Genomic DNA, 26671 nt, shown 5'->3' with positions numbered 1-26671 from the left:
GCTGGAGGTTATGACACTGTTTGAACCGAGTGCTGGTTTTAGACAGTGGATGTACAAGGTTTTTATGCAATTAAGAATAGAGATCTGTTCTAATGATGTCCTTTCTGTCTATTCAAGTGTCGTTACAAACAGTTCAGAAAGATGTGGAGGTACAGAAGGCTTAGAAATCCAGGACTGACACCTTCAATACTCTATCATTGTGACAATATGCACATAAAAGCATTTAAGCTACTGTCACATAGAGGAAAGTCTAAATCACATGCACGTAACTTGTAATGCTGGCAATTTCCCTCAAGCTGGTGGCCCTGTAGTACTTCAACAGGAAGAATTCCTCCCTCAGCCACCTAACAAAAGCCCATACCTACTTGCCTTAGTGGCCTGATGCTGAGCAACTACATCTTTACCACAGGAAGTGTGAAGATCTTTAAAGCCAACAGCCTTTGTAACTCCCCTGGTCCCTTTGCCCTGGGGGACTGGCACCCACACCAGCCTCATTGGTAACTATTTAGCTCCTTGTTTTACACCACAGCTTAAAGGCACAGATAGGGTACAGAAAGGGGAACTTGGTTCCTAGTCCATACTATTGTTCCCAATCCATAACTATCATGAAGTTCCGTGCAAAGGAACTGAAGGACCGTGAGGAAGACGAGACTGTATCATAGCATGCATTCATGGAAGCACTGGTGCAACAAAACCTGTAGGCATGGGTATAAATCAAACAGCAATAATAAGCACACCTCAGCTACATCTGCCTAAAACTTCGTGCAAGGTTGAAAGCAGACACCAGAATTCTGCTGCTCTGCAGTTGATTTAGCTGTCTGATCTCCAAGGGCCTCACAAGAGAAGATATAAACCATCCCTCTTTTGCAATGCTTCATCCAGGTGAAACTCTTAATGAATGCCACAGAGGACAAGAACTGCAGGGATTTTGTGAGCTATTTTGCAAAGGGAGCTATTTTGTAAGGGATCCTTTGAGGAAAGCAGGCCTTAAAAGTAATGATTTCGTGGGTGTAATTATATAGGGCTGTGCTGGGATGTGAAGACAATACAACACAGGCCTCAGTGTAAATGTGACTGAGGCTTCCCACGGTGACACGGATATTTATCCGTGTCTAGGTAAAACAGATTTAAAGAAACCATAAGGACTTTCCTCACATATTTAAAGCTAAATCAGTGTTTTGCTGGATTGAGGCTACAGTCCTCAGCATTTGCTACCTTCAGACTGCCCCGGGGGGGTTGCCCCCTCACCTAAGTACTGCCACCCAACAACAACAAAAAACCCCAACCAAATAAAATATGAAATTCTGGTCACGACATTGTCCCTTCAGCCCCTCTGCATGTAACTTAATAGCCCTCATCTGTTCATCTAATATAACAGTTATAAATTTGGCATGTGATCCAATGGACTAATCACTCAGAGACATGACTACAGTCAGCACCATTCATTCCTCCCAGCATCAAAAGCCCTGAGAAGTGGAAGGTGCTGATTAGTCACAGCTGAAGACTGTAGAGCCTCAACATGCTAGTTTAGTATTAATTTTCACCTAACTGGAACAGTGCAAACATCCAGGAGAAGGAGGAACAGTTAAAACATGTTTTCATGCTTATTCCCAATAAAATTAAACTGAGCCAAGTAGAGAACAGCCTGTGCAGCTGCCACATCACGGAGATGTCAGAAGAAGAAGATGCTCTTCCTGTCTTCCCTCCCCAGCCCACGTGAGGAATATGGCCCCAGGCAGATTTTCTGCTCTTTGCACAGAATGCAGGCACCAAGGCTGCACCACCTCTCCCTGAAGCCATCTAAATTTCACCCTCGATTTTCAGTTGTAAAGTCCCTCGCATGTTATGCCTGCACATGTTCAAGGCTGACCCAGTCCCAACGGGACTGAGTAGTTCTAGCTGTAATCTGGCTGGGATCCAAAAATGAGAGGTGGCATCAATCCAGTACTTGTGCTCAGGGAGGTCCCAACAAACCCCAGCTGGTTTTACAAACAAAATGCAGTGGTGTCTGTAATTTTCCTAAAACACAGCTTGTAGATCATACGGTGCTCACCTTCCCACCTGAGCTCACCTAATGGCTGGAGAACAGGTAGGAAGCAGGGGAGGAAACTATTATCTGCTCTGCCTGAGGAAATGTAAACCTAACTCAGGCTGCAGGCTGTGTGGGGTAGGAATACCTTCTCTTGGGGCAGTTGTGAGTCCTGGGAGAGAGGAGTGAAAGTGACCCAAGTTCAGCAGGAACTTTGCATTGAAACAGAGGTGATGTTACTCCGTTTCCTCTTCAAAATGTGTTTTGGAATTTTGATTGACTAAAATATAGAAGCTGGCCTTACAGGAGGCCCAGAAGACAGGTTCTTCCCCCGAATCCCCTTCTACCTTTTCAACAGCTTAATCATCAGCTATGCTCCCTCTTCTGCTGTATTCTTCTCTCAGTTAATGTGGAATTACTTTATACACAGTTACAACTTCAGCATAGGTGGCAACAGTGCCCCTCCAACAACACTAAAAAAAGCATATCACCTTAAATTCATACTGCAGGTTTCTAAAAAGGCAGAGAAGTCACTCCCGCAGGTGCAGAAGGGCATTAAACCCAAATCTTTTACCTTCTGTGTGAATAGCGATGAAAAAATTGAGGAAGCCAGACCATGACCTTTTTGTTGTACTGCAATGTTTGAAGAAGAGCAAGTCTACTTGCTCTTCAGGACAAAATCCATAAAATTCAGGACAAAAGCTGTAAGGGCATATGGTGGAGGTTATGAATGTGGATCCTAAGGAGACAGAGGTACTTCTTTCCAGCCCTGAGTAATAGACTGGGATTGAAGACTGTCATTAAAACTCACCCTGTCTTTAGTGTTCCCTGTTGATTAGGCAGCTCTGCTTGGTGGTTTCAGCTTTACAAGTAGACCTAAAGATCAAACACCTGCTTCTGGATTCATTCCAGTAATTCAGGGGCTAAAAATGTCGATCTGTAGCACTTCAGATGCCTAAATTTTGGACTGGTTCCAAGTTCTGCATTGAAGCTCCTGCATTAAAGGGTCAAAACAAAAATAGGTTTATAAAGAAACAGATCTCAAAATCTTCCTAAATGCAGTTATTTTCTGAAATGGGCAGTTTAATTTCAATCATTTTAACGTTTCACTAACATTTTGTTAGATTTCGAATTAACAACATTACTCCGCAGAAAATTGCATTATGCCCAGCTGCAGTATCACCACTGAAGTTTTCGGCACAGTAACGTTAAAGCAAAGGTATACTTTGCTATTTTGAGTCAAAGACAGCATTTTCCTGACCTGCTGCTGTTAATCATTTCAAGTGTATGTTTACATGACTGTTTTTGCCAACCCACTTCCAGCTGTCACCAGCCCCCACAGAACATAATAATAAACACCTTGTACACCCATAAAGAGCTAACTGGAAATGGGTTAGATACACAGAGAGGTCTGGAAGCTCTGAGAACACAAACCATACAACTTTCCTAATTTTTTGTTGAACATCTCATTCTTCGACCCAATGACAACATGCAGTGTTGATTTTCAGGTGCGAATTTTATTGTGGATCATAACAAAGGTTTCAGAAAAAGCACAGGGAAAAAGTCATCAAAAGAGTGTGTCTTTTACTTACAGAGTGTATATATATTCTGTGAAAGCCACTAACTCTGCAGTTGAAAGCAAGGCAGCTTAATTTAAACTAATAATTATTTTTCAGATACGTGTTAAGCAAATTTCGCAAATATTCTTTTTTCTCAATTAGTTTGATATTGAAGTTGAGAACCAAATATTTCAAGGACTTGTTGCAGAGCACATAGTATTAAATTGTTAGACAAAAAAGAAAATCTCACTACTGAAGAAAAAAACTCCCACAAAATATTGTCAAAATACACAAAATTAGCCCTTGTAAATGTTAAATGACTCAAAACCTCTTTGGAAAATCTGTGGATGCTGAGGTATGCCTAATTTTAGAATTTTGATGATGCAATCTCAATTTTTCATGTGATAAATCAAAATAAAATATCCTAATTCAAACTAATAATAACTTTTTACAAAGGATTTCTTCAGTCTGTCATTGTACTTTGACTATAAAGATGAAACCCATACTAATTCTTAAAGTAAAAGGACAAAAATCTATTAGGTAACAGTGTAAATAATCTTGCAAGAGGTCTTCAAGGCGCTGTCTCCTCTTTGGGTGCTTGGCCATTTATGAAGGTTGTTTCGATAGGAAGACAAGAATAACAAAAACTAGACCTAAAGCTGGTATCTAGTATATTAAATATCATATATATCTTTCTCTAATGAAATAAAACCCATTACTTCTAAAAGCCATTCTGCTTTACAACACTGCTGCTTGCAGCAAGGTGTCTGCTAAATTGATCTGAAACATGAATTTAAAAACACACTGGCAGAAAAGAAGTAAGAACAAAAGTCATCCAAGTAGCGTTTACCTCAATCAACACAGTCTGCCTGAATGTAAACCATTTCCAAGCACTGTTACCCTCTGTAAAACAGAGGCTCTGTTGGTTTAATGCCACTGGTTTACACGGGATACACCAGTCAGCAACTTGGTCCACAGTTAATTGAAGCAGATAAGGACCTTTCCCAGTTCTTGCTGGTCCACTTGAATTCCTGAGCTATGTAGCTGCAAGGGCTGCTACCCCCTGTAACAGGAAGATACTTACTGATTAAGAAATGCAAAGAACTAGATATTCTGCAGTCAGCTCATTTAATGAGAAACTCGGTGTGTTTGTATTCCATCAGAAATACAGAGCAATCCGATTCTGGACTTTATGAGTGTGTCTTAGGTAAAATTATGCAAAAGTTCCTTCAATACCTTTTTTATAGGGTCTGTTCTTTATGGAAACTCAATGTCAGTCAGCTGGGAGAGAAACCTGAAAGGCGCTGACTTCAACATATTAGGATTTTAGGTAATTATCTTGACAACATCTTATGGACACACTATGAAAAACCTGTAGCTCCTCTTTGAAAGTAAAGCAAGTTTTGTGTGGTTGGAAGAGCATGTCAGGATCCAACAATGGGAAAAGATGCTATGTCTAACCACAAAACAAAACTGGATACCATATTGCTGGATGCAATGGACAAATGAGAAGTCAGAGAAGCACAGAAAGCTGTTCTTATGGCAGTTTCATGCTGCCCCAGCAGCAGAAATGTTTACTGGTTGTTACTCAAGGCAGTCTTATAGTCTGCCAGGTTTTGGTGGACTCAGCTTCCTGTGGGCCTTCGTGTGATAGAGCACAACAGACAAGCACATTGGTCTGGTGGATGAGATCCAAATACCACCATGAGATCTTCAGGCAGTGGCTTGGATTCACACTGCCTGGCTTTAGAAATCCAGTCGAGGTGCTGAGATGGCAGCCCTGAGAACAGGGGCTCTCTCTGGGACCAGCAGAGGAACTGGTCTCTCCAGATGGCTGCTCATGTCTTACACGAGCTAAATCAATTGACTTGGGTCCATTTAATCGTTTAAAGTAATTATAAATAAACCTGGGATCGACCTAAAATTTAAACAACTTCTATCTTAATATAAACAGTGAGGAAAATTCTGCATCCAGCAGTATATCAGTACACACTGCTGTGTATCAAGAATAAAAGCAATGAAGGCGTTGGCAGAATTCGGCCCAGCTAACTTAACACTTCCCTTTCCTGGAGGAAGGGGCTGACCCACACCAATGGCTGAAGAGCAAACTGTCTACAGTAGTATTCTATATCTCTAAAATATTCTGTATCAGAGCAATAAATATTAGTTATAATCTGTATATTAGATTTCATATTTATCTGATAGCTATTTAAATCTACACTGTCAAAAATATAAGCAGTGACCCACTCCTGCATGGCAGCATATACTATTTGTGTGAATGTGTTAAAACTATCACATGGATCTATATTTACATAGGACACTCTCGATTATATAGTGGATTTTAATTTACATAAATTGTTACCATAGGATATGTAATTGTGTAAAGGTTGGATGTTGTTTAAATGTTTCTCTGGTTCTGCATAATTGCATTTCAGCATGAGGATTTCATCACTCTGTCTCAGTATTATGTTTTTAAGGATGGAAAATGGAGTCTGATAAGCTTCAAAATCTCCAAAAATGTTATACCAATATAGCACAAGAAATACTTATTTTCAAGTCCAGGCAAAAAAACGAGTTTCACTGTTCACCTTACATATATATAAATCCCTTCTTTAAAAATAGTGTGCTCCTGAAATCAAAGGCAATCAAAATGGTTTGTCACTGTTGATATGTAAAAGTGTTTTAGCTGAGCATGATCTGCAGAAAAACATACATTTTTTAATTAACTATTACAATTACTAAAATCTAGGTGTGCAAATAAAAAACTTACATGTTAAACATTAAAAGAAATTGAAATGGCTGCTGGTATGTACATGAGAAGTTCTGTCTTAGTTTGTTCAGAAAATGTTTGGTTAATTCTTAATTTTTAGCTTCTCAGATATTAAAGCTGTAATGAAAACACGTTCATTTTCACTGAGGTCAAAATGTCCAGTTATTTCTCTCTGTAAAAGGCAAATAATTGTTATTTTTTGTACCTCTAGTTTCAGAAACTCAGTTAGAAATATAGAGGCAAGAAAATATTCTAACAAAGGTCTTTAGAATGCTTATAACAATCAGGTAACGATTTCTGAATTCATAGAACCTCCAGGCATTGTCCTTTAAACTGAACACTGACTGACTTTCCCTTGAAAAAGTTGATATTTACTTCTCAGAAGAATAATTTCGTAGCCCTGCAGCAGAAGCTCGTATCACCTTATTATGAAACATCAGTTGGTGTTTATCAAAGACAGAAAGCAATTGCTTGAGTTCCCTTTTTGCTAATGTTCTACTGGAAAGCTCTACATAAAAGAAAAAAAAAAAAAAGCCCTGGAAAATTGAAAAATATGTCATGCTTTACATAATAAGTAACATATAACTGTTCATGACTGTTCTTGCCAGCACCGCCTTTCTTCCAAGGAACTGACTCAGGAGTCAACAGATCACTTTTCCTTTTCCCGAAACAAGTTCTGCCAGACCTGGATGACTATTAACAAGTCTCCTTCCTGCACTAAGCAGCCCAAAGATTTCTGAACAGTTGTCTAGGAACTTCAGCTTAAGGATTTTTTTTTTCCTTATTGTGTAACCCAGGATTCCAAGAACCTGTGGTTGCAGTGGAACACTTCGTTTAGAAAGTGATTCAGGCAGCCTCTATCGGCTTCTTTACGGAAAAATAACTGGTGCTTGGTATCAGTCAAAGGGAAAAATCAACTCCCATTTCTCCTCTGTGTCTTTGTTAAAGCTAAAAACAAACAGAAAACAGCTTATACTTGGTGATTATTAGATTAAAAAAACCTTTATAGGCATGTAAAATCACCAAAGAACTTTACAGTGTAACGGAATCTTTGCAGGTGGGAGTAATTTTGACCAAAAAGCAGTGTTTTTGTATCTGAAACACTATGGGAATATTTCTAGAAAATTAATCTTTTTTTTTTTTTGTATGTGTGTGCTGGACATTCTGCAGCAAAATACATTCATCATAAAATCAACCAAAGGACAATTCTAAATCCTATTTAGCAATAAATCTAAACCTGATAATCCTGTGATTAAACTACCAAAACAAAACCAAGACATTCTTCTACTTTCTAATATTACGTAATAATACAAATATTATAGAAAAACTGTATTATACAGGTGTGTCTTCCTGAAATGTGTTCTTTGCAAAAAAGATCTCTGCCTTGAACAAAACCAAGTGACAAGCTGCAAAGTGTGCTGCTGTGGAATGCTCAATAACACAGATTTAAAGCAAAGTATCACATTATAATAAGTCTGAAGGAATGACTAGCCACTTCAGTTTGTACCCATAAAATTAAAACCTAATAATAGCACTGGAAATATATATTAATCAGGTAAAGTCTCTTCTTTTTAGTCATCATGTGAACAAGTGTATTTAAGTGTTTCCCTCAATTCCATTCTAATTTCTCACAATTAGAATGGAACTGTCTTATCACGGATAGAAAATATTCTTCCCCTTCCCAGATTCAAAAAAGATATATGTAAAAAATATTAAAGTAGTCAGTACAGAATCTTCCTATGATTGGCTTCAAAGGCTGATTTGAATCAAAGTTACCAAATCGGTTTGTTTCATTCTTGTTTGACCTACTAAAAACAGCATGAAGACAATTATTATTGAGACATGAATACTCCCAGAATATACTCAAATATTTTCATCCAACCCTTTTTTCTTTTTAAGTTATATAGTTTTAAATCTACTATGAAAATGGTAGTGCAAGAATAAACAATTAAAAGTTCTTCAGATAAATGGTTTAGTTCCTTTCAGGATAAAGATGCAGAGGAATATGGATGAAAGATATGCTAATTACAATGCTTTCTTTGTTAACACTCCTTTACAACCCAAATCAGTTCTTCACTCCACGTTCCTGTATTTGGTAAACAAATTGTACAGTACTCTCAGTGTAGACTTCAAGTCACAATTTACAATATCTAGAAAAAAGACAAGGAAAAACAAATTAGTAACTTCATTAGCTCAAAATATTTTTCAGAAAAAAAAAGCGCCTATTCTCTACTCCCATCCCACCCCTTGTTTGGATCAATATCCGGATCACACAGATAGTAAGAAAGAGCAGAAATATCAATAAAGCACAATTTTCAAACTGGCAACTCAAAAATTGGTGTTTTAACCACTTTTAGTTAGGGATACAAATAGCTAATGCTACTGATGTTGAAATGCAACCAAGGTTTAGATACCCCTGAGACAAAGTGTGTCCAGGATTACATATATTTATATGACTTAACCTTCAGTCAGCTGTGGCTGAAAAGAAACAATTTTGAAAAAATCATCAGGCAGGAAACAATGGAACTCTCCTCTTATGTAAGAACTGTAGGAGTTAGCACATTCTGGGCTGCAACATCCTTTATTAGGCCTAATTTCAGCAAGATAGCTAGAGGCAAGTTTAAATTTTCCAAAGGATCTAAGGAAGCTAGGTATACAAGTGCTCCTTGAAGACAATTCTGAAAATTCTTTGAGCTAGCTGACATACACGGCTGAATCAGTCCTCAGAAACTCAACATCTAAAGTAAGGGATTTATATGAAACAAAAAGCTAATGAATACCTTCTGTTTCAAAGAGAAGTTCTTCAGAAAGTCAATATTATTTCACAAGAAATCTATAAAACAAACTGACAAGTACTACTGCAGCAGTCTACGCTAGTGCTGCAAGGAACATTTAGTCTCAAACAGGGATTTAGAACTGCCCTCAGAAAGAACTGAGCAGAATTAGTATTGTCCTATCTCTTTCTGTTGACCATATAGGAACTCAAATTCCTGGCTTTGGTCTTGGAATTGGCTATGAAGGTGTATAGCAGATGCTGTGGATACTCCCCCTTACCTTCAAAACTTCCACGTAAGCCTGGTAAATGGTGTAGGTAATCATTAGAGAGTTTTGCTGTTGTAGGTATCTACAGTGCTGTTTCTCATGGAATGTAAAGGGCTCATCCTTTGAAGAATTAATCCAATCAAACTTACACATGGTGTCCCAAAGTATGCAAACTTTGAAGGGCCAAAGATATCGGCTACGTGGCAAACCGACATCCACGGACAAAGGGTGAAAACACTCAAGCCTAGATTGATGCATGGCCATGAAACCACATCCATGATGGTTTTGTGGCTCTCAAAAAAGTCAGATCAAAAATGCTTGGTTATAACAGGAAGAGGAAATGCCAAAAGCTACAGGAAAGGTACCTCTTGTTATAATCTGCAATATCATTTGCATGTAACATGGAAGTTTCCTCTTTCAGGCCAGGAGCAAGGTGCATAACACCTTTTTTTCCTAATACACCTCCAAATTAATAAAGACATAACTTTGTTAGGTCTTTGCAAAGATACCAGGAGACTCCACCACCACAACAGAATGGCACAGAAAGGCCCAAACTGAAAGAAGCACGCTCCCAAAGAAAGATGAGTTATTTCCATTGCTTCATGTGTTTGACTGGCATGTACAACATTTTACTGGTTGCAAGTTTCAAAAAGAGAAGCTTGAGTTTGGCTTCGATGTACACATTTCAAGAACTAATCTGAAAAAGCTCAGACTGCAAATGAATTCGTTATAGACTCAGTAGATTAATGTTCCAGCCATTTTTAAAGTAAAAGGTCACAGAAAGCTTTTTAATACCTTTTCAATTATATTGCAAATAACCCAAATAAACTGTTGACCCCATAAAAATCATTGGGTTTTATACTCATTTATTTAACTGCATTCTTTTTTCCACTAAATATGTTTTTCATATTCTAAAGCACTTTTCAGCATATTTTTTCCTCAAGAACCTCAAAGAAACAGTGTAGGAATTTAAAGAGAATTTAGTGTACACATTTAGGGTAAGATCCTTTTCAATACTCTTGCTCACTGGAAATTTTAAGTACAGGCATTGTGCCCAATGTAACAACACATAAAACAGATGTGTTTTTCCATTCACATTGGGCAGGAAGTTTCATATTAAGCATTTCAATAATTGCACAAGAAATGTCTTATATATGCTGAAATATCCTTATGGCTTGATTTATACTGGAAAAATTAGCTGTCCCCTAGAGCAATAAATACCTGAAAAATTAAATGCCATAAGAATTTTAAACCTCCATGGGGAGTAAGGGATCACAGATACTCTCTGTTTTACTTGGATCCCTAGATTTCACTGTTTCCCCCTTCTCCCTTTTGACTATTTCAAACATAAAGGTGTGTGATATACTCACCAGTCATTTAGTTAAGCGTGATTGTGGATAAGAGTTCAGACAATCAAAAGAAGTAAAAAAATAGGCTGGCTAGGTCCAGATTTAATGCACAGGTAGCAAAGGCTTGACACTGAGATGCATCATTTTGTGTGTGTGCATATGCCTGCTGCTCCCAGGAGCTGGGAGGGATGGAAAATAAGTAGAATGGAGCAGAATCTGATTCGGCAACATTTGCCTGAATCTCCAGAGAGTTCTTACTATTAGAAGCAACAGATCATATCAGTTCCTTGGGGAATGACAATCCAGTATTACAGCAGGAAAAGACTGTGAGCACTATATAATGTGAATCTGCAACTGGTCTTGAAAACACACATTTATGTATTAATTATTATGGTGGGCAACCAGCAGAAACCCAGCTATCAGGTTAGGAAGAGTGGAACAGAAGCTGCATGTCCAGCTTCTGCATGGTAAGAAGTGGTAACTGCTTATGGGAGTAGCCACAAGAATATGGTGAATCAACACCATGGTGAATCAAGGCCTCTCTATCCAGACCAAACAGCTGGATTTAAACACTGTAATTATATGAACAAAGAGGAGTGGAACACTGGTGCTGCTAAAGCCAGCAGCAAAACCTTTATCCTCCTCGAAGACATGTTTTACTTTCAGTCTCCAACTCTGTGCCTAATTTAAATATGCACTATTAGGTTCTGCATTCAAAGGCAGTTATGTGAACAACTTCTTCCACATCTCCCTCTTTTGTGAAAATCTTGTAAATTACATTGGAATACTTGAGGTTTAGTATGAAGATATGGTATGGGGGAAAACGAAGCAATTGTAGCAATTCATATCTGATAGTGACACCATTCACACCTGTATTCTTTTCCTTTCAGTGAATATTTGAAAATTACTGCATATATGTGGTCATACAAATTTTACCCAGGCCACTGAAGAAAGGAACTGCTGCAGAATTTGAAAAAGTGTATCTATCAGCCATTTAAAATACAGAGTTACTCGAGCAGCTCAAAACGTATCTTGCCTTTTGCTCTTTGATTAATGTTTTAACCTTCACTTAGCCATTCCATACCCCTGTAGCATCTGGACCCAATGCAAATTTTTAAGGAGATACAAAAAAGGTAGAATAGATACCTTCTGGTCTTGGCTTTGGTTTTTCCAATCCACCATCTTGCATTAGCTCAAATGCAAAGGATACGTTGAGGACCTAGTAATATAATGAAGGTAGTCACTATTGTGAACTTTATATTTTATACTACAAATGTTCAAAACAAGATCTATTTAAAGGTGCAGAAGGAAAAACCAGTCAGGGCTTCATTTATGAACAGAAGATTTGGTTCATGGAATCCAGACAATCCATTGTTTTGGTGTTTTAGGCTGATGGCGATTTCAGAAATATAAAATTAATTGAAAGATAACATACAAACTAACATTACCCATAGAAAAACTACTTACAAGTAAGAATAGCCCACCTCCCTCAAGTATAAAAATTGGAACATGATGGCCCATGAAGTGCTCTTGTCTTGAACAGACAGCTGAACTGCCTGGATAGCAACAGACACTGAGGTAATGGTTGGTCTCAAATTGACACATTGTACATATATGCCTTTATGCTTCCAAAACCCATTAAACTTTTCAAACATTAAATGTGTCTTGGATTTTGGGCATAAAAAAAAAAAAATCAGTTCTGTCATCAATTCTTGTATGTAACCCTATATGCACTTAATGAACAGTAAGTCTCGTTCAATGACAGCATCACACAGTGGCTGCCAAAATCTGTTAGTACTTGCTAACCACACCATCATTAATATAATTTTCTGTTTTATTCCAGATAAGTATTTATACCGAGACTTTTTAAACGCTTGGAAATGGTTACCAGTACAGTCCTTTCTTTCAACTATCAACATCAAACTTATGTGGAAAAATTTATGCCATCCTTGTAAAACTAGACATGTTTATATGTTTGTTTGTTTTTAACAGAAAAATACAATCTAATTACCTTTTGTTCAAAACTATCAGGAGTCAAGAAAAAGCTGTGCAGGGGAACAAAATAGCCTTCTAGGAGACCCATTAGGAGGACTAAGTACACACCGTCTGCAAACTGTAAAAAAGACATTTCTCAGTACATTTCCTGAAAAAATATCTCACTGCTTTTCTTAATGAACAAGATATATATTTTCTAATGCAGAACTGTCAACAAACTACTAAAACAAATATTGTAAATTGCATCTAAAAGATGTCGTCTCACTTCTTTGATGCTATTTAATTAGTTCTGTTATGTCTAATTTTAAGTGTCTGTAATTACAGAGGAAGATATCTAATTGCTATGATATATGTTCATTTCTATCTAAAAAAATAGCAACATCCATAAGAAGGACATGGACCTGTTGGAGCGAGTCCAGAGGAGGCCACGAAGATGATCAGAGGGCTGGAGCACCTCTCCTGTGAAGACAGGCTGAGAGAGCTGGGATTGTTCAGCCTGGAGAAGAGAAGGCTCCAGGGAGACCTTTGTAGCACCTTCCAGTGCCTAAAGGGACTACAAGAGAGTTGGAGAGGGACTTTTCACAAGGGCATGTAGTGACAGGACAAGGGGGGAATGGTTTTAAGCTGAGGGAGAGCAGGTTTAGATTAGATATTAGGAAGAAATTCTTTACTGTGTGGACAGTGAGGCATTGTGAACAGGTTGCCCTAAGAAGTTGTGGATGCCCCATCCCTGGAACTGGGCAAGGCTGGACGGAGCCTGGAGAAACCTGGTCTCGTGGAATGTGTCCCTTCCAACCCAAAACATTTTATGTTTCATGGTTTTGTCAAAGGCCTCTCAATTCTACCCCTGTGACATCAGGTCTGTTAGTGCACTGAGGTATCTCCACACTCAAACTGAGTTATCTGAAGCAACCCATCACTTTCCTGAGGTAAGGAAATTTTCTTCCAACTGGTAGAAACACAGTCTTCTCATCTTAGGGAATACTGCATTGCATAAATGCTTAAGGAGTTTCTAGGTACATTTGAATAATACATTTTCCCCCAAAGTAAACGATACGATAAGCAGGTATAGGGAATACCCTTTTGAAAGCCTTTACACATCATTTCCATCTAAATCTTGATTTTACCTTTGAAAAAATCTCTATCAGATTGATAGCTATTTAAATAAAGTGGAGACTGTTAATAACATGAATCAAGACATAAAATAAAGCCTGACCTGAAGACGCCTGGGCTTTTTTGATAGTGCAGATACCACCCCTTCCTGCCTGACCCCGTAATTTTCTTATGATAACTGCTGCAATTGGGGAGGTATTAATACAGCAGGATTAAGCTTTTCTTTTAGCTCCTTTTCAGCCAATTTAGCAGCTGAGGACAAGAAAGAAGAGCACGCACCACATTATTTCCGTGGTGCAATCAAGCCTGCAGCCCAGCTGTACAGCTGCCTGTACACTTGAGTAGCTTTACTTTGGAGAATGTATCTCACTGAATAGAGCCATTGTAATCCCATGTGACCACGTGCTTGTGGAAAGGTAGGCAGGAAACAACTGCTCAGCCTGACGTTGGATCAAACCAAGCAAACAGAGTTCTCTCCTGACCAAAACAAGCAGGTTCTCCTTACAGCACTTGGCAGCACCCAAAGGGTAGCATTTGCTAATTAATTTTTATGCTAGTGAAAGTAAAAAGTTGGTTTAGATGCTTAATTGGTGAGGATGTTCCTCATATAAGCATATTTAGAAATGAAGGGTTTCATGCTGAAATAACAACTTAGAGCTCAACCAATAACAATTCAATGAAATTTCTGGGTGAAGTTGGGGGCATAGAGCAACTATCATAGTGCAACTATCTCTTCCCTTTAAGAAAGGCTATAAAATTCTACCTGCGTGTCCAGCTCAGTCACCTCCAAATTCAACTTATTCAGATGCTTGTTCACAAAGGTGATGAGAGTCTGAAATATGAAAACAGTGTAGTGAAGGCCTATTCAGTAGGGCAGCAGTCCAACACAATCAGTGTGAACTCCTCTCAGAAGAGAGTGCACGAGTGAGGAGACTGTAACACAGTCTCTAAGTTTTAAAACTGAAATGTGACACTAAAAAAAAAAATAAAATTCTTTTTCCAAGAACGAAGAACAGAAATAAAACAAGTGTGATAATGTAAAAAAAATATACTGTTAAAACATAGAAAACAAACACTTGCAGCAGACTACAGAGAAGTAGGTAATTGGACTCCACTCAAATTTGACAGCAGCCAAAATACTCTAGGTCAGGCCTCTAGTAGTTGTAAACTGGGTATCTCTTTGGCATCAGTACAGTCAATGTACCAGTTGGGTTGTACTCAACATACACTTTGTGAGAACTTTTTTGAAGGAACCTTTGGTAAGTATATGCTGTTGTGTGTTCCAAAGTTAAGTTCATGCTGCTAAACATTAAATAAAAAGTAATACCATAATCGTGAATTTGTATATTTAAGCATAAATCTTAATTGTATTTAATGTATGCAAACTATGCCAATTACACATTCTATCCACACACACTCACTACAGACATACAAACAGAGACACACAAGAATGCACATGCATACATTATGTATTTCAAAAATAAAAACCTTCCAACCTTTTTCACTACGTTGAGCTTGTCTGGAGCATGGTCAAATAAAGTGTCGAATGCATCTCTTTCTGAAAAACATTCAGTGATATTAACATACTGAGCAGCACTTGTTCCAGTGCAGAATAAACACTTACTGAGACACATACTCATTTGAGACAACACAGCCAGCAAAATGTTTCAATATAGTCTCTGTATTGCAAGTACCATGTATTTTTCATACTGCTCTCTTGCTAAAAGCTGCTAGTAACTTATTCTTTATTATTTAAAAAAAATATAATTTTCAAGTAGGATTTGGATTACCTAATGACCCCGTTTCTCAAAAGTGAACAAAGAATAGTATCTTTATGCATAAAACCTTTAACAGCCAGATACAGGTAGCTAAGTAACCGAATCATTTTGTGCAGAACAACAGGAGTTTACATCAGAGCCACTACATCTACAGATGAAGATTTTTTCCCATGGGCTACTGACTGCACTGTGGTATTAAGCAACTCAAGCAGGCCTATGATTACTCATCTGCAATACAATCCTTTGTATAGATGTTTTGGGCCATTCTGATATGCAATTTAGGACATTATCAGCAGTACAGGTAACCCACAGTAGCATGACAGGAGTGCTACTGTAGTGACCTTCTGAAGACAACAGAAAAAAATAATTAAAAAAAAAAGCCACCAGAGCCTTTTCTGAGCATTTTTCATTTTGACAATCACCCGAATGATAGCAAATGACTCCATAAACAGTTACATTCATATTCCTCAATTAAAAAAACCCTAAAGTAGATCCAAAGGCATTTATAGAAGGCAGACTTTATACAAAGTAAGACTGCTCAGGGATATAATTGGGAAAAGAAGTCATTCACGAAGCCTTTTAAATCAGCTCCAAGGTAGCCACTGAAATAATACAAGAAGCAAAAGCTAAATCCTTGGTGGCAAAAAATAAAGAAGGAAAAGCTAAATTCTCCACCTAAGCTGCTCAGGTGAGTGTTTTCTGCTGGCCAGGCATCTGGTCAGTCTCAGACCTGGCAGTAAGACCTGCCAGGCACAGGACCTTGCATGGTGTGTAGGGCTGCTGAATGATGACTCCAAGTCTTTAAAGTGTAAGTAGGTAATGGATGTAAGAATATCATCATGTTCACAAGCTGGTTCATAATAAGCCACCATTTTACATTATGCTGGGAACTTATAACCATCAGTGCTATTACAGTAACGTTCTGGAGGTTAAACCATGAAGCACCTGCAAATTAACATGTGCTAAAAAGCAATAAAATGTGTTTTAAAGATGGTCAGACTGATTTTGATGCTTTTTTTTCCCTTTTGCTAACTGCCACAATAGCCTGTGGTGCATATATTTGCCAGGGTAACTTGAAATCCTCTACTTCCTTGCAGGTTGATCAAAGTGACCACCCACTGCAGAACTAATGTATACTTTGGCTGCCTCAAGGAAAAGATAATAATCAAATGAACTTACCATGCCTTCCTGATAAAGCCCTATAGGAAAAAAAAAAGAAAAGAAAAAGAACAAAACACTGTTATATATAATTCACTTACAGATATTGTGCTGCAAAAGAAAACAGTATACATGGTCAGATCTTCAACTTAGTGGATACTGGAGTGGATCCATGGAACTAAGAAAACCTTCATTAAGATACTCCAACTGAGAATCTGGATTAGTCTGGAGTCTATCAGCTATTTCTTGGTTTCACTAAAGTCTCACAGGAGGCCAGATCTCATATTTTCTACTTTGAACCAAATCAACACACCTTGCCTGAGCGAAGAAGGTTTTTTCATGTAGGTTTTGTAAAACTTGCCCCTCTTCTTAAAGGCTGAATTTAACACACCAACTATAATACAATTGCAGCCAAAACAAGACTTGGGTTGGGTTCTTAAGGACTGAAGCATTTTGCTCCAGTTGATCCCTCATATAAATATCACACATAAACAAATCCATACAGATAACAATAAATCAATAGTACAGCTTCTCTCCATTCAGTTAGAAACCAGAATATTCTACTATTGTTCTCTGTTGGTTTGGAATAACTTTTCTGTTATAAATTGTTCAGTGAGATGACACATACAGGGCTTACTACTGTCATTTCACATTCCCAAAGTCAAAATAGTAAAAATAGTCATATTTTTGAACAAATCTCATTCTTTATCAAGTAAAAACCAACAGAAAAGAATGAGGTATGTCTTTCTTGTTTGTTTGAAGGACCATTTAATAAAATAAAAATAAAAAGAATAAAAATAGAAATAAATTAATAGTAGATAAATACAAAGTAGAGATTTTATATATCTTCACTCTGTCTTCTCTTCTACCCTGATCTCCTGTTTTTAGTTCCCCTCCTCTCTATTTCCTCCCCTTCTGTATTTTTAGATGCATGTTTGCAGCTCTTGAAAAGGCTAAAATGCAGTCACTGGCCGATGCATCATCTTCCCTGGAACCCCAATACTGAAATCTAAATATCAGCAAATGTTTGAGTTTCTGAGACGCATCTGTGTTCAATTACTGAACTGCTGGCAAAAGTGGTGTTGACATACTCAGTGTTACCAGTTATTTCCTCTTGGATTTGTCGAGACTGGAGGATTCCTTCTCGTTTCTGGAAAAAATAAAAAAGTGACATTTTTCTCAGTAAAGTTTAATGCTTAGGGTACGGTAAAAATTTATTTGTGATCCACAAAAGTAATTAGATAAAAAGCCTGCAAAATAAGAACTTTTCTTAAACAAGCTTACAGTAATATATTATTTTACCTTGCAAGTATTTCAGAAAACTCTTTTGTACATTAACGAGAAACTTGAAACTCCACCTGCAGAAGGAAGTATTTCTTTTCCTTTCTCCATTGTTCCTAATTCACTTTTCTTTTAAAGGCCCCAATTCAGCAAGACATTCGAAACACCTAAACCCATATGTAAGTATTTTAGTAGAGGTATGCCTAGGTGAGCTGAATTAAACCTTGTATTTCAATGAACAGCTTTGGCAGATGGTGCCCGTGCTTCTCTTTCGCAAAAACCTTGCTCCCAGCCTATTTGTTCTTTCTGCCCTGCTCACGCTCTTCCCTTTTTTCGCCGCGGCGTTTCCCTTTCCTGACTCCTCTCCAGACAAAGAGCTCTATTTGCCTCTGATGGAAAACCAAAATGGAGCTTCCATCCACACTCCCAGCCTGCTCCAGCCCCCAGTTGCCTTAACACAAGCATTGACTCCAACGCTGAGATGCGAGAAGCCCTTCGTACGTGGTGCCGAGCGTGGGCTTTGCCCAGAGGCTGCACCCAACATGGCAGAACCCAACTCAAATGGTTGCTGTCTGAGTCAGCTGGAAAACGAAGAAGCTGCAAAGTTTTGACATCGTTTCCAGCGTGCTGATGATCGCAGTCACATCTGGCGGCGGCGTAAATACCGCACATATGTTCTGCCTCTCTTTGTGTTCTCCCTGTTAATTCTGCTCGCTGGTTATTACTAAAATTTTGCAATAAAGGAAAAAAAAAACCAGTCAGGCGGACGCTGACGGCTGCATGTAAAGTCTAGACATTAGGCAATTATTCACGATTCTTCGCTCCCTGTCATAAAAGGAAATGAGAAAAATAAATTTATGCTGGTCCTAGACTTGCCTTCTGCGTAGAAAAGGAGAATAACGTTTTGGGAAAGTCCTTCCCGGCATGTGAACTTGGGCTGCTGCTCTTTCCTGCCTTGGAGAAGATAGCACATCCCTACCTGAGGAGTCCTCAGTGTATGATGTGCTGAGGATTTAGCCAGCCTTGAGTCTGTTATTTCTATAAAGCATTACTAAAATATATGAAGAAATATCTTTCTTTCTGCAAGAAAGCTGAACACAGCACCCTCTGGGTCACTCCAGACCGGGACATGGGGTAATCTAAACTGTCCTTTTAGCTAGATGATAGTTTCAGGGGGGTTCCACAATATTTTTTAAAGTTCTGTTACTAAGTATCTTGAATACAGTAAAAAATGCATTCAAGAAGGACCTTGGAACATTAAAAAGACAGAGTGGAGTCCAGCATGTTACATATTGAAAGAGGGGGCACAGAACAGCTGCTGAGATATCTTCTGTCACATATCTTGAAAATCTGAAGAAAAATGATATGATTTAGAGCTATCTTCACTTCCAGCTTGCGCAGACAGTAGTTAAGTGCTTGTACTTCAAGTTACAATCCAGTTCATGCTAATTCCAGTTAGAATTCCTCTCTGAGATTTTTGTTTATTTTTCCCTTTGCTGCAGGGTGAAAGGAAACTTTTATTTCCTCCTCATGATGACTCTGACATGCCAATGATGCCTTCTGCAGCAAAAGTTCTATTGCTCTCATATCCTAGAAGAGTTGAGCATCACAGCAATGGTATCTGTACTTTTCAGTGACCAGGCTGGTAGTATGAGAGCAAAAAAAGGTTCTTTTGAGGACTGAAAGACTGTCCAGCATGTTCCTTAAAGGCAACAGTGGCTACAACTGAAATAGCAAACTATAAAAGTCACTGAGAAATGAAGCATGAATTAACTCCCCATTAAAAAAAAAAAGCTGGGTGCACTTTCCAGTGACAACAGGAGACTTTAGTGGACAAGCTTGGCATTTTCTTCCTTCACACCTGAAAGACTCCACAAAAAGCCATGATGATCTTCCTAATCACTTACCATTTTAAGTTGTCAACTACCACTAGAACTAAAAAGTACATCTGAAATCTGGGTAGGACATCTGGAAATGGAAAAGGTCTTTTCTTCATCTCCCTTTGTGTCAGCAGTTCTATGTAAGTGAGGGCCAACCACTTCATTTCCCAGAAAGAAATCACACTTTGAAAACCTTCCCACTACTTGGATGGCTTTTTGCCTATGTATTGTTGCTATCCATTCATCTGGAGGATCATGTTTTATAATTGCCCCAAATGAAATGCAGAATTATTCTGGAGCTTGAAAGAAGAAACACATTTGTCACAGGTCCAGAAAAAGACTTCTTGGGAACATGGAGCCAATGCTGCTCTTAAACATTTCAGACCTTCCCAGGTAGTGGGACCAATGATCCCCAGCTAAGCTTGTGATGTACACCTTCTCACTAATTTCCTAGCTTTGCCCAAGAGTAGTTTAGGCACCCAAGAATTGCTGTCCCAGAATATACTGCAGCCATTCTGGCTGCTCTGCCAGTGCATTCTTATGCTCTCTGACTTACGTCTCTTGCACACAAACAATCTGTCATCTAATCATTCATGGGCGGCATAAATAAATAATTTTTAAAAAGAGGCAACTTGATGACAAGATCCAGCTCTCCAAAAAAGCTCTCCCTTGTTTCAGTAGATACGATCAGACAAAGCTTGGGCTTTGTTCAAAGTTATTCATTCCGTTAGTATGGAAGGAAAAGAAAATAATATAACAGAATAGCTACAGAAGGTCCAACTATCACATTTTTTCCCAAATCAGCTCATAACACAGATTTCATATTACTCTCATTGCTAACAGCTTTTGTACAAAACAGCCAAAGGAAACAAGCTTTCATAAGAACCTGTTGGGCACAAGCACATTTTTTTGTTTCACAAATATCTTTGTTTCTATTTCAATGAACTACACCCAGCCAACATGGTAACCCTCAGATTTTATGTGTTCCTACACCTAGAAAAATCATGAAATGAATTAAGTTCTTCTTAAAGATTTCATAAAAGTACTTTGTTCTTTTAATTTCCCTCTCTCAACTGTTCTCTTCATTGAACCATATTTGGCAGAACTTAAAACCAGCTACCACAGAGTTTGTTAAGCTTCCCTAGGCTTGACCTTACTTTACAGAATGTATGAGAGTTTAGAACTTGAGGTGTGCAAGTCTGACCACTAAATTAGGCTTTAGGATCTGCTGACTGTTGATTAAAACCTCCATTCAGTTCAAAAGGTACATGATGCATTACAAAGAATCAGTCCCATGGGACATGAAAGACAGATTTAAGAAATAAGCATGAAAAAACCCACTCACCATAAAATAAAAATGATAAATGTCTCAAACAATTACAGTAAGTATACTGGCCCCCACCCTCTGTTAATAGGAATCAGCACAGCTTTGGAGTTTCACTGAGTGGCTTTCACCCAGCTCAGGGTCTGCAGGGCAAAATCTTCTTCAGCATTACTTGGATTTTATTCTGCTGCAAATGCTTTCTCCACAATTCACTGGCGCCTGAGCTACAGCTGTGCAACTAAGAGGCAAAGCAGTGAGCCAGATTCTCCCACTACTTATTGTTTTTAAATTGGTTTATCTGTACTGACTTCAGTGGATTTGCTGTTGAACTACATTAGCCTATTAAACAAGAAGACAATTATATCCACTGATTTCAATGGGAATTTTGTCTGGATGTGTGGAGCAACAGCAGAAGATCTGCTTCTCCACTGTAGGACTGTGTTCTTTTTCTTGTTTAGTTTCTCAGCATAAAGATGCCCTGCCCACTGTACTCCCGATTTCTTAAGTTGGTTTTGGTGGAACTTGGAGGAAAAGCAGTGTAAATAATACATCTACAATAGCCAAAGGAAAGTGCTTGAAAACTATGTTCCTCTGAAGCCTAAATGTAGATTTCTGGGGTTCCCCTATCTCTAGAGAAACCCATGAAGCAGAATCTGAGAGTCAATGAGTCATTACCAGGCACCAGTGATACATTTACCAGACTCTCCTTCAGATTTCTCCCCAAATTACTAATCTTGTCCTATTTGAATGCTGGAAAAAAGAGCAGATAGTTTCTCAGATCTGTCTCACAGATTTTTCAGTCACACAAAACTTTAGCAATAGCTCTTTCCACCAGTTACTTCAGGGTAACATCAGCTAAAAGGCATAAATAAAGACAGTTACAGTATGAAAAATAAAGGCAAAGTTAATTGGAGACAAAGAAAAGCAGATTAAATGGGAAGAGGCCAAGTAAGATAGGGCAAGCACAAGTCCAGCTGAAAGAAAAATGATGGACAGAATAACATAAAGAGTTTGAATGGATGAGGCTCTAATAAGGAGACTGACTGACAAAAAAGATTTAGTTGATGGGGAGTTTTTTGCGTGCTTATGAGAAAACCAACACTGTAATCAGACTGAATTAGTATGCACAAGGCTGAAAAAGAATATTTAGTCACCTAACATGAATCTGAATGTAATAAACAGTGACAATTCATCATTCAGTGCCAAGAATGATTTGAATTTCTACACAAGTGAGAAGACCGTCAAAAAATGGGAAAAATAATAATTCTAGAGATCACACTGAGTGATAAACACATTCCAACAATAATAATGCTTCATATATTTTTAATGTCACAGTCTGGCCACTTCACAATCAAAATAAGATATTCTGAGCCCCAGCTCAATCTGGGAAAGCACTTCTGCCTTTTTCTGGTTGAAGCACTGTCAGCAGAGAAGATGCACACGTGTTTCTCGCCGGCCAAAGAGACACACACATGCCCATCCAAACAGAAACTCCAGATGCATTTCTCAAGAAACCCCTCAGTCATTTTCACAACACTACCAAGAGCTGTTTAACACCTCTCTTACCTGCACAACAACCACCTGAATGGACACGTGATCAGGGAGTCTGATTGGCGCTCGAAAATACTGAGATAATGCAACCAGAAGATGAAGTATTGCTACGAGACTTTTAGCATGAACAGCTGAAATAGATATCAAAAGCACAAGTTACAAACTGCAAAGTAACTGGGGCACATATTTTTTTTACTTCTTAGGATGTAGGGATTATGGGACTCTTTTCCTCTTACCACCTGGAGCCGGGGGCACTTTTAGGGCACCTTGTCTCTACTGAGCTCCTCCTGCTCGTCAGGCTGTGAGAATGAGACCCAGTCAGCAACGTGTGTCAGCCTGAAGTGCTACTCTTTGCACCACGTCTGGATGCCATAGGCTTATGTAGATGGAAATCTAAAGCTAATCCAAAAGCCAGATTTCACGTACGGCAGTTTAAGTGCCGTCTCTGCGTTCTCCTTGCCTCTCCTTTATTCCTTTTATTTCAATAAGGATTTATGGACTATCAGAAAGATATTTTTGTACTCATAACATGCACTTATTCATTTTTAAGTGTCACAATGTCTGCAGGATGATAAATGAGCCTATTTTGGCAGAAGACTTAAGCAATAACTTACTAAACTCAATGACTCAAACATTCCTCATGAAGTTGTTATAGTTCTGTTATTGAAGCTTTTTCACAGCAGGTTTCATAGGGGTAGTTAACACTAACACAACTTACAAGATATCAAAAGCCGTGCTGTAGGAAATCCTTAATCAAGTATCAAGCCATTGGCATGAAAGTGAATAATTTCTAATTCTTATTATTGCCTTTCTTCTTCTATTTTGTTTTTGCATTCCTCAGAGCAGTATTCCTGAATGGTCTTTTATAGCTATGGTACAGTGCACTTAACGTTTCTTGTCTTGAACTAACCAATAACTCCTACCTCACTTCACTGGTAAAGCACTAAAATATGCTTCTTCATTATCTTCTAATGCAAGTCTCAGCTATACCATGGAGATACCAATTCATATAAAATGTGGCATTGCTGTCAAATTTTGATGGTGTGCCAGCGGTCATGGATGAGGTGCTTTAAGAGAGCACTACAAAGATGTCTGCCTGCCTGGCACTGGTGTGTGCCACAGCTGGGTCCAGCTGCTGCTATCTATCTCTACTTCAGCTCTAAAACACATGTAAAACATTAAATTAAAACTAGAAGTTAAATTGTTGGGCCACTCCACACACCCTGCCTCCAGCTGCAAAACAGAGAATGGAAAAAACCTGGGGGGAGGCTCAAAAGAGAAGGGGACAGAAAATTCAGCAGGACCACACAAAGGGGCAAGTCAGAACGCCTAATGTTCACTCTTCATCTCTTGAGATATTTCTCTCCCTCTCACTAGTTTGTTGTGAATGGAACAGGACACTAAACCGCTCAGCTCAAAACAGGCACAGGAGACAGGGAAACTGCTATGTACTGGTCAAGGTATTCCCCAGCATGAAATGATTCTGAAAATCAATCTTAAAACAGATTAAGAGGCCTAATTTTCTGAAGCTGGTAACCTGCTTTCTGCAACACATGTGCACCAGAATGTCTCGTGTTGGGCCACTGAAGGCATTTCTGTTAGATATTGCTATGTTCATTTTTAATACATAAAAAAGGAAGGACTCAGAACTAACCTTGATGAGAGTTTTGTAATCAAAACTAGTGGCTCAGATTTTGTCTTAAATGATCAGGAAATATTATTCCCATCTATGCTGCAAATTTTACACAAACAAAGAGTTCTAGGACCTAACCCTCCTTCTGCCTATTTACTGTATTTATTCAGGTACTTGCCTGTTTCGACAAACCTATTTGGTAACAGAAAACTTAAGCTGGTATGCACATGGTCTTCAGAGCAAAACCACCATACTTTGACAGACTCTGAGAGGACAGGTCATTGAAACTGAAGGCTGAGCACCAGTAAAGAGTGAACCATATCTGGAAATGCCCTTCAGAGCAGTTCCTGCCATAAATAACAGATTTCAGCCCTCCCTTATCATTGGATATTTCAGAATTCCAGATAGCACCTATAAACTCCCAGCTGCCAACAAATGAGAGCAGCATAGCAAACACAACTTACAGTCAACGTTCCATTTAATGCTTCTTGGGGGGAGTTTAAGAGTCTCATTGATCTTTTCAAGCACTGTCTGTAACTTCTGTTTCTGAGCAATTTCAGACTGAGTAACTTCGGCAACGTTCAGCTTCTCACTTTCAAGCTTCTCTGAAGTGACAGAAGAAAAAACAGGAAAACCAGTTGTCAACTCCATGAAGAACACAAAGACATTCCATACACCCAGAGGTACATTTAAGAGGTACCAGACTTCCTAGTTTTAAATTATCTTAAGTTTTCTTCCAGGGCCACTTTCCCCCAACTGAGCACCTAAAGATAAGATCATATTTTCCCTTTAGTTACACATTGCCAAGGGGAAGGCCAAGTATTATCCTATGCCACACTACTGGCTAACAAATATTTGCTGAAACTCCCTTCAGGGAGCACCAGACTCGGAAGTATGGACCATTACTTCTATTGCTACTGAATGAGAGAGTACCACTCTGCAGGAGAGTGGCTTTAACAGCAGACCATCAAACCTAGAAAACCAACTTTCAGATTCGTTTCATCAGCCTCAGCCTCCCAGCTTCTACCTCAGATGCAGGAGATTAAAAAATTTTACTTGGCCCATTTGTGATAAAAGTGAAGTGATTCCATATTCACAGAGGTGAAGGATGCACCAAAGAAATGCAAACAAGTTTTTCTGGAGGCATGAAAACAAATAAAACCTCAGGTAATTTCTTTCTATGAAACCACAGCCCTTTTCTGCACTCAAAATTTGCAGTAGAATTTAAAATACTTTATGAATTGGTGTGTTACTGATTAGGACAGACTGCTATGTCTATCATACATGGCTTAGTGTTTAAATTTAAACAGCAAGCAAAGAAAATTTAGCAGTAAGACGACAACATCAGAAACAAAATGCTTGGTCACCTATCAATTTACTTCTATGAAAGAATATCCCATTAAGAGATATCTTATTTGGTAAGAGCTGATCTTGTTCTCATCAAAGGGAACTGAGTATCTTCCCAAAGGGAGCGAGCCTGAGCTACCAGTTTAAGAGACTGCTATCTCCTAATCCTCCTATATATCCTAATCCTGCCTGAGAGACTGCTGTCTCCATGGGTTTCTTGTGCCTCCTCAGAATCAGTCTCACAACAAGACCAAAGTCTTCAGTTAGCATAGACCTGATCCACAAGGAATTGAGGGTAACAGAAAAGATTCCACTGAAATTTATAAATGCTGGATCATTATACGGACATTTAGGAGTCAGGCTGCATCTGATATGCATTTTTTGGATTTTGGGTGAGGTCACTGGAGGTCTGCCCATGTGAATCAAATTGCTCAGTCTGGGGCATATCCAGTCCATCACAACATATTCAATAGCTCAACCATTCATAGAAGGGAATAGTCTGTGTAGTCTTTATTGTAAGTGCTCACATGACGTTTCAAGATTCATTTAAGATACTGAAAAGAAATTTACTGGAGACTTTATGAGCTGTAATAACTACGAAAATGGCTTCCAAGCCAGCACTGTAAAAAGCACATGCCAGCTCTGCATTAGCAGTTTCTTTTCTCTATCTGTTTCTCAGCTGAAGCTCAGTTTGCAGTCCACTGGGCACCATTACCTCAGCGACGTTAAAAGCCAGACATCAAATCAGAGAGAAATTCCAACTTTCCAGAGGAACTTCGCAATGTGAATAAACTACAGTACAGAACGAGCAGAGATTAAAAACATCCACCGTCGTACTGAAAATACCCTTTCCTTCAAACTT

At 38.6% G+C, this 26671-nt stretch overlaps 1 protein-coding gene across 2 annotated transcripts in view; it reads right to left on the bottom strand.

Annotated features, from left to right (window-relative positions):
- Positions 1-3526: 3526 nt before the first annotated feature.
- Positions 3527-26671, bottom strand: part of PARVA (parvin alpha) — a 65463-nt gene continuing 42318 nt past the window's right edge. For both annotated transcript variants that reach the window (XM_051803845.1, XM_051803846.1), the window contains exons 5-13: positions 24927-25067; positions 22845-22960; positions 17885-17943; positions 16815-16834; positions 15354-15415; positions 14621-14689; positions 12761-12862; positions 11896-11968; positions 3527-8508 (exon numbers count right to left, since the gene is read on the bottom strand). In XM_051803845.1, the coding sequence (XP_051659805.1) occupies positions 8432-8508; positions 11896-11968; positions 12761-12862; positions 14621-14689; positions 15354-15415; positions 16815-16834; positions 17885-17943; positions 22845-22960; positions 24927-25067 (719 nt within the window). In that variant the 3' untranslated portion in view covers positions 3527-8431. The remainder of the gene's footprint in view (positions 8509-11895; positions 11969-12760; positions 12863-14620; positions 14690-15353; positions 15416-16814; positions 16835-17884; positions 17944-22844; positions 22961-24926; positions 25068-26671) is intronic.

The sequence above is a fragment of the Manacus candei genome, unplaced genomic scaffold, assembly GCF_025592945.1.
Source record: "Manacus candei isolate 608988 ecotype Guabito, Panama unplaced genomic scaffold, ASM2559294v1 h1tg000060l, whole genome shotgun sequence".
NCBI lineage: Eukaryota > Metazoa > Chordata > Aves > Passeriformes > Pipridae > Manacus > Manacus candei.
This window is presented reverse-complemented; position numbering and strand designations above follow the sequence as displayed.